Below are 13,729 nucleotides of genomic sequence, written 5' to 3' on the forward strand. Positions count from 1 at the left end.
CTCAGACGTTGTTTATTGTTAAAAAATTTATCAAATGTCTAAGCACTGAAGTTTTAAAATCTATCTTTGAGTTTTAATATCCGTGAGTTTTGACGCTACCGTGTCCAGTATTGTGTCCAGCTGAATGGCCACCGTATCCACCACCTAATCCACCGCCCTGTGTGCTTTTATGTGTAAGTCCACTATTGTGACCGTACGAAGATTGATGATGACCCTCATGTCCGATATTATGGTGAGGATTATGTGACTCAACGTGTCCGTGTACTGGTTCTTGATGATGATGATGATTTTGCTTTATCTCATTTTCATATCCACGATGAGAATGCTGATGTTCAACGGGGTAATGGATCGGAGATTCATGAGCTGGTGGATCTACGTGCAAATAAATGAAGACAACAATAGTTTTATTTGTTGCATAAATATTTGTAGACATAAGACTTTTTGGCTAAAATCTCAATGAGTATTTTATGAATATAAAATATGCAAATACTTACGTTGCGGAACAATTGGAGTATGATGTACACTTGGTTGTCCGTAGTGGTTTTTGATAGGTTCAACATGGCCATATCCAGAGCTTGGTTGATGTGGTAAAATGGATTCGTGTTTTGTTGGTGCATAATGCGTTTTAATTGGTTCGTGAGGACTTTGGTGCACTTGTTCAACCTGAGTAGATCCTGATCCATACGATCCATATGGAAGACAATTTACTGATGCGAAAATTACAGCCAATGCTGCGAAAATTTGCTGCCGAAGAAAAAATTCAAAATAGAATAAAATGTTCACAGAAAATGCACAACTTAAATTAATTTCACTATATTTCAAAATAATTTAGTAATTTTTTCTACTTACCAGAATATTTGTAGCCATTTTTTGGTGAATATATCACTTTTTAATTTTTGTCTTAAATGTTTCGACTTCTAACGTTCAGCTGAGAATTTTGGTTCGAACTGATTGAAAATGAATGTGTATCAGGGTTTATATAGCTGCAAATCTTCTTCAAAAAATATACACATCACACAGACGTAGTTTGTGTTTCTTAATTTGTTTTGCCCTTGTCTGATGACTTCTGAGAAAAGCAGATTATGAACTGAACAGAACAGAAAAAATGAAATTCAAACAAGTTGTGTCATGAGTTTTTACGATTGGATTTTTTGCATATTTCAGTGATGTATAAGGGAGATTTGTTTTCAATATATAGTTGGGTCAAGCTTATGAAAAGTGATCGCAAAACAAGATTGTTATACGATCGTCACGACGTTTGCGTTTTTTGGAAATTTTACACATAAAACAACACGTATTAGTGAAACGCACAGTGTTGTTTTTCCCCGAGTTCTTTTGTCATTGTTTTGAAAATAAGATAAAACCAGAAACCAACTTGTCTCGTCTGGTGACAACTTAAGAAGGAATGATCTACGTATAGACATGACATCCTATGACAGTAAAACTATTAGAAGAATGTGAAACCGATTAGCATCCAAACTGAATAATGTTTTTTTATAATGTCTAATAAACATTGACTTCGACTTACTTCTTTGAAATCGTTTTAATTTGATCTTCGTGTTAAATATTTTTACAATAACAAAATGTGCTTCAAAAATGAAACTCAGATCAACATATGTAGTGCTTGCATACATATAATGTACAAATACCTATTCTAAATAGATGGATTTTGATTGTGTTTGAGTTGAACTTAGATCCGTGCATTAGTTTTACTCTATTCCAAGTTAATTTACAATACCGATCAAAAGTTTGGGTGAGCCTAACGATTTTTTATTTATATGAATTTATGTTTTTCTCAATGGTCGAGGATCATGACGGAGTCATTTCTGATGGTTGCTCTATTTGAATGAAATGTAGATTACAGTATGGACCACGTTCTATCTGAAGACATTAAATCTCAGTTTCACTACTCGATTATCGTACCAAAAAAATTTGGTCGGTAGTGTACATCTCGATAGGTTTTGTAATTCGCAAACAGTTTTGCAATTATTTAAGTTTTCAATAGCTTTCAATACCGTTGTTATTTTACATCAAATCAAAAGTAAAATGAATGTCATTTTATTTAATAAGAAATGTTTTGGTTTTCGTAATCATCAATCACATGCACTATTTGAACTATTGATTTAGTGTGATGTGTGGTAATCACTAATCAGTTCAAATGTAATTAACTTATACTTTATCAGTATGTATTTATTTATTTTCGAACGGACTGCATACAATCGTGATGAATATCAATGAACAAAGTAAAGTACAGTCCTTGTACTCGCTTTCTATTAATTGAAGTAAATAGTCTGTATTCATATTTGCTTTATCGCATACTTGTGGAATAATTTATTTCTGTCAACAAACATGTAGAATAAAATCATTGAAATGAAAATAATATTTTCTTCAAAAAAAAAACAAGAAAAAAAACAATTATAAACTGAATTACTACTAAATTTATGTTTGATTTTCAAACGTTGTTTATACTTAAAATTCTGTAACATTCAATAAAAATCATAAGTTATAGAGATTTCTTTGGGCTGAAATCATTTTTGTTGAATATATTTACGTATAATTATCAGGCTTTCCGAATTCCATATGCCAGTATTCGTATGGATGTCCATAATTTCTCTCTCAAAACCGTCCAAATCGCTTTTGCCAATGATTAGTCATGTTCATATATTGTTCGCGCCATTATTTCCTCCAAAACTTTGGTTTTGCAAGAAGTTGAGGGAAACAGATTCTCCAATAATCTATGCGATTTGGTTTCAATGTCTCTTCACTCTCTTCCTTTTTCACTAAACTAATTTTGACTCAGCAAATTCATCAAAATTTGACGTTCGCCTGAATTCGACATGATTCGATTAAAAAGTCTCTTTATTAGCTCAAATGGCGAAACATTTTGAACTGAAGAATGTGACGGAGCATCGAAATAATAAATTTGTTTTTTATGTATTTTTTACAACAAAAATGCACAAACCTGACTTATCCGTATCGTACAAGACCTGTGCGTCACACACAATTTATGATCACAAATAGCACAAAAAGTGACAAAATAATCCACGAGAAAGAAAAAATAATCTTTTTATTTCTAGAAAGTTGGTAATTTTAATTTTTGCGATGTTATTATACTCACCAAACTATGATTCAAGCTTCGTTTCATCATTTCACAAATTTCGCCATGTATCCTTCAATTTAATAATTTTTTTTTAAAAAATGTGATTTTTCACTTTAGTGACGTGACGTCCAACAACAAATTAATAGCATTTGCATGCGTTTATTCGAAAATTCCATCACATCAACTACGCAGGAAATAATCTCAAGTCACGACTTGATAACATTTCTATATGAATCGGTTAGAATATTCGTGACCTCAAAAAATGTGTAAAAACTGTATGGGCATTGGGCATGTTGCTGTTTTATTTTGACAAACTTAAGGTTCTGAATATTCGAGCCGATTCACATGTATTTCGCATCAGAATCTGTTTGTTTTGGACGAGTGGCTGGCTATAAGATGTTTATGTGTATATTTAAAATTACTTTAAAGCTTTAGGTCAACTGAAACAAAACGTCAAACAAACGCATCTATATTAAGATTGATTACACATTTAAATTATATGTTACACGTGTTTTGTGAAATAAACATCATCTTTTTTTCTTGTAATTGGGTAATGAACAAATCAGTTTGTAATTGTATCAAAAATCCGAACGAAGTGTTCTCATGAATGATTTAACCATGAATTTCATAATGATCATGAATGAAAGAAATTGAATAACATAGAATCTCTTCTTCTTCTCGTAGTATGAACCAAATATTCGAAGCGGAAACCGTCCTTATTATTTGAGATGTTTTGGTTTTCTATTGTGTTAAATGCTAAGAACGTTGAAAATCTCGTTTGGCATTTGTTTAGCTTGTACGTAAAAAGTAACACGCTAACAATGTATTTGTTGAAAGAAAAAGCGAAATTAATCGGTGGTTATTTTATAATCAAGCAGCAAAATGTTTTTGTTTTCGAATGAAAAGTTAAGTATTTTGGGTCGAACAATGAAATGAGCATATATTGGTTAAATGCACGTAATCAAGTTCAATTTCGTAGAAGTAATTTTGATCTTGGTAGTTTCTCTTTCGTCGAAAGAAAGAGAGAAAGAGAGAGAGAACAGAAGAGACGTTCGCTGTGTTTTTTTCGTTTCTTTTTGTCTGAACAATTTTAAGCATAATTCATGAGTGTGTGCATGGAGTGAATCAATGATGGTGGTACATGTGTTGTATATTGTTCGTTTGACTATAGCTTCTGGCATTTCAGTTGCAATCAATGCATTGTGTTGATGTAAATATGTGCTGAATGAACATCCTATTATCACTTGAGCATGAGCACAGAGAGTTGAAAAAACCGCAACCGCAAAGTGAAAGATTTAAGAGAAGAACCAACTGACACAATGCATTACTTAGTTGCAATATTGTGAAATGAGCGAATTTGGTGAGAACAACATTTGGAGCACAGGAAGAAAGGAGAAAAAAATAATAAGAGGAAGATAGAATTCAACCAAATGCTTAACGAATAAATGCTGTTAGCGTTGTATAGCTTGAAGGCAAACACTAGTATCTGATACGTAATACATCTAATTCTTTCGTTTTATTTGGAACAAAGTAAGGCAAACGTTGAAAATAAATAAAGCACAACGCCACAGAAGCCGAAAGATCGAGAGTTGAGATAGAGTAAAAGTAGCGGTAAATCGTTCCATACTGCACATTAAATCGTATACAATGCGCGTGCGCGCATTTGCTCGTTTGCGCACAGTGATAATAAAACATGCAATAAAATGTAATTAATTTCGTGTCAATTTCTAATCTAAACGAGAAATTGTGAAGAGAGAAAGGTGGAAAGAAATAGAGAGAGAGAGAAGGAGAGAAAACGAAAACCAGAGACACAAAGAAGAAATGAAATGAAATGCCAACGCCGTCAACGTTAACACATTTACAGTGTTATGCGCAAGCACATTCATAGTTAATTTAACATTTTAAATGTCCAATTATCCGCGTGTTGATTACTTTCTTTATGTGGCTCACACAATGCAATTTAAAGAAGCTCTGTGAAACGATCTCTGCGTCGCTGCTGCTGCTGCTGTTGAATGACATATACGAGAGATAGATAGACAGTAAAAACCAGCTGAAAATTTATTGAACGTCTCTATAAAAGGTTGTTTTCGATAAAATACCGGCATATAATGTGCGAGCGCGGGCGCAAACACTCATTCAATTAATTCAACTGCGCATAGAGCAACTACAGAAAAAAGCACACACATATAGAATATATGGGAAATATACACACGGACCGAGATGAATATAACAATTTTATGCGTTAATAATATGGTGTGTAAAATCGCATTCAAAACCAAACACACACAATAAGCAGAGAAAAAACCAAAGAAATCCAGTTGAAAACAGAGACAACGAGAGCTAAAACATAGCAAATATGGTAAAAATGTGGATCGAAAAACAACTGGCTATAAAATTAATTTAAATAATAAGCCAATAAAACATAATTACGAACATATAAATCATCGTGTTTCTCACAAAAGAGAAGCATAAAACACAAAATATTTTACACATTAGATCGCAAAGAAAATGAGTTCCAACCGTGTTCTTGGTCTATGTTTATGCAATGCACACACCGTGCAGCCATGCGCGGCCCGCTTCATACAAGCCAAATCGTAAACACATGTCAAATTCAACCATTTCTCCTTCTTACAAAATGGTTTATGAAGCGCTCAACCTCATGTAACTAGTTTTCTACTCCTTTTGTCTGTGCACAAATGACGACGATAAAGACGGTGTTGTGTACATGGCCAAACAACGTTAACGATCCAATGTTAATATTTCATTTTATGAATAAATGCTTCGACGTGACTTGTTGTGAATATTCTGTAACTGGAGAGTGCACGGTTTAACGATTCAGCAAAGAAAACCGACAACATAAACCAAATGAAATGCAAACGCTTTCAATTATCATTAGTCTATTATCGTGAAAGAGTCTTTTGATTTGTTTCAATTCTCAAATAAACATAACATTGTAAATGATTGGTGGTTTTTTCCAATTCATGATATTCCAATGATGCTAATTAATTATTTATCGTAAGAGGAATATAGTATGTAATATAGCCATTGTAATGCAAATTGTTTCATCGAACGGAACAAATCTCTTGAAGAAAAAATCAATTGAAAGAGGTTGATCTCAACTCAATCATTGAGAAGTTATAAATCTTAACCGACCGGTTAGAGATATGAACTTAGATAGGTATTTATAATTTTGTTACTTGTGATACTTGATTTTGGAATAATAAAAAATAATGAATTGTTGCATAATTCAAGTTCATTTGGACTTTTCTATTTGCTAAGAGGTGTTGAATGCAATGCTTGTTCCAGTCGAAATTCTTCTATTAATCTGTTGAATTGCAAATAAAATCCATGAATAGACAAGCAAAAGGCAGAAAAAAATGAAATTGATTTGTCTGCATTTTTTGTATTGGCTGATTTTTTTGGACTTTTGATTTTTTTACTTTATTTACGGTTTTAAGATTAACTTTTGTATCACAAACCTTCTCGAGATATTGGCGCCCCCGTTCATGTTAGACTCTTCAACCTTCATGTACTATAATTCAGAATTTCTTTCTCTCTCAAGTGGAGATGGTCATTTTGAAATGAAATGTATTGAATAGAAAATAATATAATGACAGAACAAACTGTCGGGATTCAGAACAAACTGCTAATGAGTTGACCCGAATTCAAAAATAATCTAATTTTTTCTATATGGATGCATGCCATCACTGTAATGATCAAATAACGAAGCAAAGCATACCTCAAATTCACTTCAACAATGTATTGAAGCTAATTATTCCGAGAAATGACCGTTGAGGTACATTTTTAATGAAAATTTACTCTATTACATTGTCTGCACTGTCGGACAGACAATATTAATTGTTTGACTTCTTCCTTTGTACCTAATAAAACCAATAAAATTCGGTGTGAAATTGTCTTTTACCATATTTAATAATATCACCATTTTGAGAATGAAGGGATTACTTGATACTAAGAAAGAAATTTCTAAGGCGAAAATGAGCTACTTTTGGTCTTTGAACAGGTATAATTTTCATATTTCAATGCCATTGTTTCTATTCATAGTCTTTTTTTAGTGTAGTATATTTGGTATCATCGAGGGAAATCAAAATGTTCGTACGAAGGTTAATGTATTTAAAAAGGATTCGGTTAGCGTGCTCAATTTTATTGAAATATTTTTCCGAAACAGGCGCGAAAGCCATTGTATTTCAAGTGTTCAAATGATAATTTATGCAAATTGTGAATTATAGAAAACTAAAACATTTCGTAGCACGAACAATCCAAATGGGAAATGTGTTGGTATTTCATATGAGTCTTAACGATACATTGCAATTACATCAACAGTCAAAACAATGCTGTACAAATACCAACATTGTCTATACTTCTGAGTTATTGCTATGTGAAAGCACAATATGTGTTCTATCTAATAATATAGATTTATGTATAACTATTTATTAATAACTAATTTATTGATTAACCTGGTTTTACATTGCATTGCATTGCAACAAAAACAAATTTCCTAATTCTATTTTTATCGAATCGAAAAGTAAAATCGCCAGTTTAAAATCATCATTCAATCAAACGGTTGATGTGGTGATTCTAAATGTGAACTTCAATAATGTTCTTTCCATCTGAATTTACTAAATGCGAATGAATTCACATAACGTGATACTTGCTCATAATATTGTAGCAACAATCGTTATATAGTAAAACATTTTTTTAAATAACGCAACGGAAGGTAAAATATTGGTACGGAATCATAGAACACCCTATAAGGGCATTTATTTCATTACAGCATTATACTTAGGAACCGCATCTTATTCATACACATCGTTGGCAATAAGTAAGTCTTCATCGTAGTTGGAGCTAAAAAAACTTGCACATACAATTGTGAATGGTATTTTTTGTAATATTGAATGATTAATTTTCTATGCATGTTCCATTCGACCACATCTGCTAATATTTTACCATTGAATCCTTTTTTATCATAAAATGCTTGCTTAGTTTGGCGGTTCCATTGGTGTTAAATTATTGTACACATATTATCCCAAATGGAGACGGTTTTAATAAATTAAAAATATTCAAATATAGTCATGCTTGCTAGGAGGATTATCAAATGCTTCGAAAATAAAGGAATGACACTGATTGCTTCTTGGATTGCTTTATGACCAGTAAAAATTTGAAAATCTTGTATGGAAAGTACCATTTTGTATTTTGATATTATCTAATGCTTAAAATATTAATTGCTCTCTTATCAAAATTCGACTAACAACTACTTTAATTTTTCTAATCGATAAAAATGTTTGAAATATTTTCATTTTCCAATGGTTTGGGAAGGTTTGAATGCTGTCTCTGTATATGCAAAAATATAAAACTATACAGAACTTTCCAACAGTTCTCTTTCGTGGTTTCGCATCAAAATTAACTTGATATATTCATGTTGAAAGCTTCATTCACGGGGTTTTATCCCAAGTGGAGACGGACGGTTTTCATGAATTCAAATAATGCTTCTATCCATACATTCAAAATATTTATCTACAGATCCCAAAGAAATTTCTTTCACAAAATTCAATCTCTTGTTTGAATGAAAAAAAAAAACACAAAAAACAAAAATAATATTCAAATCAAACGAAATAAAAACACCATTATTATGTTGAGATAGCAAAATGTGATGATTGAAACGTTATTTCGTTTGATTTGAATTGATTGGAGTTAGCGGTTTTATTTCATTTAATTTTTAATTCAAAAATAATATGTTAATAATATTTGAAATACGCCAAATTGTTCTCTAGAATATTTCTTGGTCGTTGAACTTTGATTGTAAGATTTGTTTGAAAGTTTAAGTTTTTTTTCGTATTTTAAAGTGCTGCTAAATAAATTATTAAAACAAAAACATTTTTATATCACTCATTGTTATCATTAAAATGTATGAAAATACTAATAATAATTTTCATGAATAATTTTAAATCAAAGCCATTTTTGTTTATATTTTTTCTGTTTATAATTTATTCCATATATATTGATAATTTTTTTTTGAAAAAATAATAAAAAATAAATGTGAATTTTCGCCATTCTTATGTGTGAATATGTATTTATTTTAAAAATCGGTAACATTTCTTTTATCAATTTTGTTTCGATTGAATGAAACAATTAAAATGATAACATTCATTCTGTTGATGTTTAAGTATTTCAATAAATTATAATCGCTAAGCTTATCGAATGAAAACTTCGTGTTTATCTATGCATTTACTTCGAATGGATGAACTAAAATACACCGTGTATTACATTAAAATTCAAAGAAAATAATAATTTGTCAGAACAAAAATGAAACATTCACTTAAAACACATTAGAAACTGTGAGTTATGACTGTGAAGCAAAAATCTGACTAACAAAGAAACATAATGATTCGAATATTCGTAAATACACAGTGCCTACAATCCTACGTAGTACACTCTATGTGCAGTAAAAGAAACATGACGAAATAAAATACTGAGAAATAATGTATATTTTAACCATTCGGTTGTTTATATTGAAGGCGCTTTGTCAAAAATGGTGCAAGAGCTCATTTTCGAATTTCTCCTATTTTCTACGGAACATAAAAACTAAAACAAATAAATTTTGAAGAAAATAATAATAAGTTCGCGTTGTGGTTTGTTTGATTGAAGATATTGGCCCATGTTTATATTTCAGTGAAGGTAAATCGAAAATTGTTAGCAGCGCACGGTAATTATTAAATTGTGAACAGCAAGGGAAGGAGAGAAGACATGGTGATGGATTTTAGATTATCAACTTGAGTTGGCTGATGCATGGTTTGGCTGTTGTTTTTCGTCTTTTTCAGCGGCTGATTCGCGTTGCGCTTTTATTTCATTGACGAGATCAATGACAAGCGGATGATTGAATTTTCCGTCGTTGCTGTCGAAGAATTCCTGATGCGTTTTAATGCAATTGTCACGCTTTTCATATTCGAATGCCTGCATCACCAAATCCAATCGATCCAAATCCTTCACAAACTTCGATTCTGGCGTTTGATTCTCTTCATATTCCTGCGAGAAGAAAAAAAAAACAAAAACAAACTCATTAGATCTTTTTTCTCAATTAAAACCATCTTCTTTTTCAAATTAGGAAATAAGTGAGGGACACTTGGCTTATCAGCTCTTCATTAAATTTATTATGATTTCTGACGCGACACAATGCAAAATATCTTGACCCAAACAACGATAACAAAATGCATTCAAACGATTATTGTGACTTGTGAGTCTCGTTCACGTGCATTTGTGCACTCATTATAGTTCCTACAAAACGCGATCATTTCATCATATGTTATCAGAAAATCGGAGCAAATAACAGATAAAATGCCAGACAATTTGCAATCAATTGTATTCTCTCTTTTTGTTCCCAATGAAAATCAGACAAATTACTGATATTTTAGCACATTATGTGATTATCTGTCTTCATTTACCCTTTTTGAAAGTAAACATTCGATTCATTTAAAGTTACTTTGTGGGAAATAGTTGGATTATATATTATGATTCGTGTTTCTTCTTCTCTGCACTTTATTCGTGTCGAGTGTGCATAAAAATATCGGAATTGTTTCCACATTCTTTGACATTCGTCAGCATTAAACGAGACCATCGAATGAAATACATTGCACAAACTTAGTAAACGTCACATTCTAGCAAATTAATGAATCATTTGCAAATGACGAGCCATTTGTATTTAGATGTTTCAAGTGACTTTTATTTTAAGTCATACACTCTATAGATAGATATGTCGCAGTATAAATTTACATTTTAAATGTCTTTCAAATAGAGCGATCATTCTCATCGTGTAACCCAATTCAAGCGAGAAGTTTATGAAATGATTTAGTGAAGTTCGCAATTATATGAGCAATGCGAAAGAAATATATAGAGCAGAACGAAAAAAATACACACTGATTTCAATTCCGGTTTAGTCATATACAGAGGTCGTGCAATCAATTTGCTGTTATATTGATAACAAAAGCCACGAAACATACAGAAATTTTGGCACGTTTTTAAGCAAAGCCAATGACTGCTTAAGTTTAACAACAGCCTTTGTTGTTATCAGTAGAAAATTGCTTGGTAAGCGCTTATCTGGCACTATTAACCAAATGACTTTTGTACACATATCGATTTATGACAAAGCCAGACTGTTGTCATTATAAACAAAAGACCCGAGTATCTCAAATGAAGATAGAAACAAAAATGAAGAGTCATAATAATACAAAAAAAGTACTATGCTGTCAAACATACCTCAAACAATTCCATGAGACGCTGTCCTCGCGGCGCGATTAATTTCGCAATTTCCTGCATTGCATCCATTTCACGCTGCTTCTTCTCTTCCTTACTTACGCCACAATAAGGTGTTATGTCACCTACAATAGCTTCAGCCAAATCGTGTACCAATGCTAATTATGGAGAGACATAACAATGAATGATTGATTTAATTTCAATGCAATCGATTCAGTAAATTGACAGACGGTGATTAAAATCAGAGTGATTACTGTGACATACCCAATTCCATGCATTTCGTTCGATCCAAGTCGCTTTTGCCATCCAAAAGGAACGTCATCACGCTCATTCGGTACATATGACCGGCAATGGTTTCACAGTCACCTACATTACGCAAAACCCAGCCTGTTCGCTTCAAATGCTAAATTTAGACAAAAGGAATAACAAAAAAAAAATAATTGATCAAACAAATCCATTTGATAAAATGAATAAAAAAAACTTTTATCATTTAGTTTCATTCTTTACGCGGTAGAAAAATTATACGCTCAAGTGTTTGTACATATAGAAATGGGTTTGTTTATGTTGGTGCATACGGTCGATGTATGCACCAACCAGAATTCGTAGTCAATACGCCATACAGCGAAGACAACAACAAATTCATTTTTTCGGAAGCACACAGTCTCGACGCTTCAAAGTTCATTATATAATGATTCAGTGACAAAACGTTTTTTTTTTTGTTAATTTTGTAAGAAACGCGCGCGCGATCAAGGTAAAACTTTTGTTTTAGCCTTGAAATTGGCCGACACTCTTATTTTATATATATATTTTATTACAAATGTGTATGAATTAAAAATGTAAATTCAATGAGCACACAAGACGTCAGCTGAGTGAACACGAGTTATAATCGATAACATTCACATACAAAACATTCAATATATATAAAACAATATCATCACTTTTAAAACAGCGTCATCACAATCATTTCAATTCCGCAATGTTCTTCTTTTATTCTCTCATCGACGATCGATGACACTGAACAAAAATGGTTGAATTAAAATTGGTTGCACTTACTTTGAGATTGCCCAGCAATTCAAGAAATTTGACGATTCCATCAAGATTTTGTGTTTTTGCCGTGGCAGGTGCTGTCGTTTTCACTGAAGATCCATTTGTTTCTGCTGCTGACATTGTTGTTGCGTTTTCAATTTCTGTATTGTGTAAAATTTGATTCGCTGCTGCCTGTTTGAATAGCTTTGTGAACTGGAACAGTGAAAAATTTCGTAGATTGTCTGTAGTTAACCTCAAAACTTTTAACATATTCCAACTAGTCGAATTTATGTTGATTTTTTTTTTTTCGAGATTAAAACTCTCTCTTCTCTCAGTTACTGTTGTTCTCGCTTACACTCTCTACAAAAGTCGCACTATTTCAATCGCCCACAGCACGGATTTTGTTTGCTCAATTTTTCTCTCTGTTATGCTCACACAAATCATTCGATTTAAAACATTTTCCGTTTTCTACACACGCACACACAATACACATTTATTTATATATGTAAAATCAATGCTCCTGTTTCAGTCACAAAAAAGGAGTACAATTCTACAGTTGATTGACTATAAACTCTGTGTATTTGAATGATGAATGAGAGAAAGAGAGAGAGTTTGTATAAATTATTACTTTTTAGTTGCTTGAAACACGCTCAACCAATGCCAGTTAACTGCTGATCTAAACTACGTACATGTGTATAAGAAATCATCTGATTATGGGTTTGTTAGTGACACTCGCTTTCACCACTATCCATGAGAGAACAGCAAACACAACAATATTAAGTAGTACAAGCGAGACAACAACACATGTGATTTCATTCTAATGTCAAAATGTTCCAATCGCATTTCGAACATGAATTTCATTTGTAGCGACATCTTAACGAGAATATTTGAAGTTTTTTTGCAGCGATTCGATTTAATTTATTGGTAACGGAAAGAATTAATGAAATTTCGGATGAAAGGAAGCACGATAAGCTGTTTTCAGAAATAATTGACTTTTGATTATATTTTGAAGTACGAGTATTTGCCATTTCTCGGTAACTCTTTCCAATTTGAGTTGAACGAAATTACTTCGGGGTTTCAATCAACAGAAAAGCAACATTCGACACTTTACAATTTTTTTTCTAATTAATAAATTACCTCAGTTCCAATTGTAGCCCTTCGATTCCAACTCCAAGTGATTTGAATTTATTTTTGAATTATCCACAGACTTAGTTTTATTTTATATTTTTGTATCAGTATAGAAATATATATCAGTATAAAATCCGAACAGAGCACCACGTCCAAAAAACCTTTCTCGTCCGACGGTTCAAATACGAATGCGGTTCGTTTCATTCAAAA

General features: G+C 32.1%; 2 protein-coding genes across 2 annotated transcripts; both read right to left on the reverse strand.

Moving 5' to 3' along the window:
* Nucleotides 1-26: 26 nt before the first annotated feature.
* On the reverse strand, nt 27-986 carry LOC116340671 (histidine-rich glycoprotein-like). Its single transcript, XM_031767280.1, has 3 exons — nt 850-986; nt 495-744; nt 27-372 (listed from the first exon to the last, which is right to left on the reverse strand). The coding sequence occupies exons 1-3, from the start codon at nt 865-867 to the stop codon at nt 74-76; spliced, it is 567 nt and encodes a 188-aa protein (XP_031623140.1). The 5' UTR covers nt 868-986; the 3' UTR covers nt 27-73.
* Nucleotides 987-9,595: 8,609 nt separating this feature from the next.
* Nucleotides 9,596-13,078, reverse strand: LOC116340670 (HD domain-containing protein 2). The gene is made up of 4 exons (XM_031767279.1): nt 12,419-13,078; nt 11,630-11,768; nt 11,369-11,523; nt 9,596-10,141 (listed from the first exon to the last, which is right to left on the reverse strand). Exons 1-4 carry the CDS (start codon nt 12,659-12,661, stop codon nt 9,884-9,886), a joined length of 795 nt encoding a protein of 264 aa, XP_031623139.1. The 5' UTR covers nt 12,662-13,078; the 3' UTR covers nt 9,596-9,883.
* Between the last annotated feature and the right edge of the window lie 651 nt (nt 13,079-13,729).

Source organism: Contarinia nasturtii, unplaced genomic scaffold (assembly GCF_009176525.2).
Source record: "Contarinia nasturtii isolate CC-2019 unplaced genomic scaffold, AAFC_CNas_1.1 Cnas_scaffold_695, whole genome shotgun sequence".
NCBI lineage: Eukaryota > Metazoa > Arthropoda > Insecta > Diptera > Cecidomyiidae > Contarinia > Contarinia nasturtii.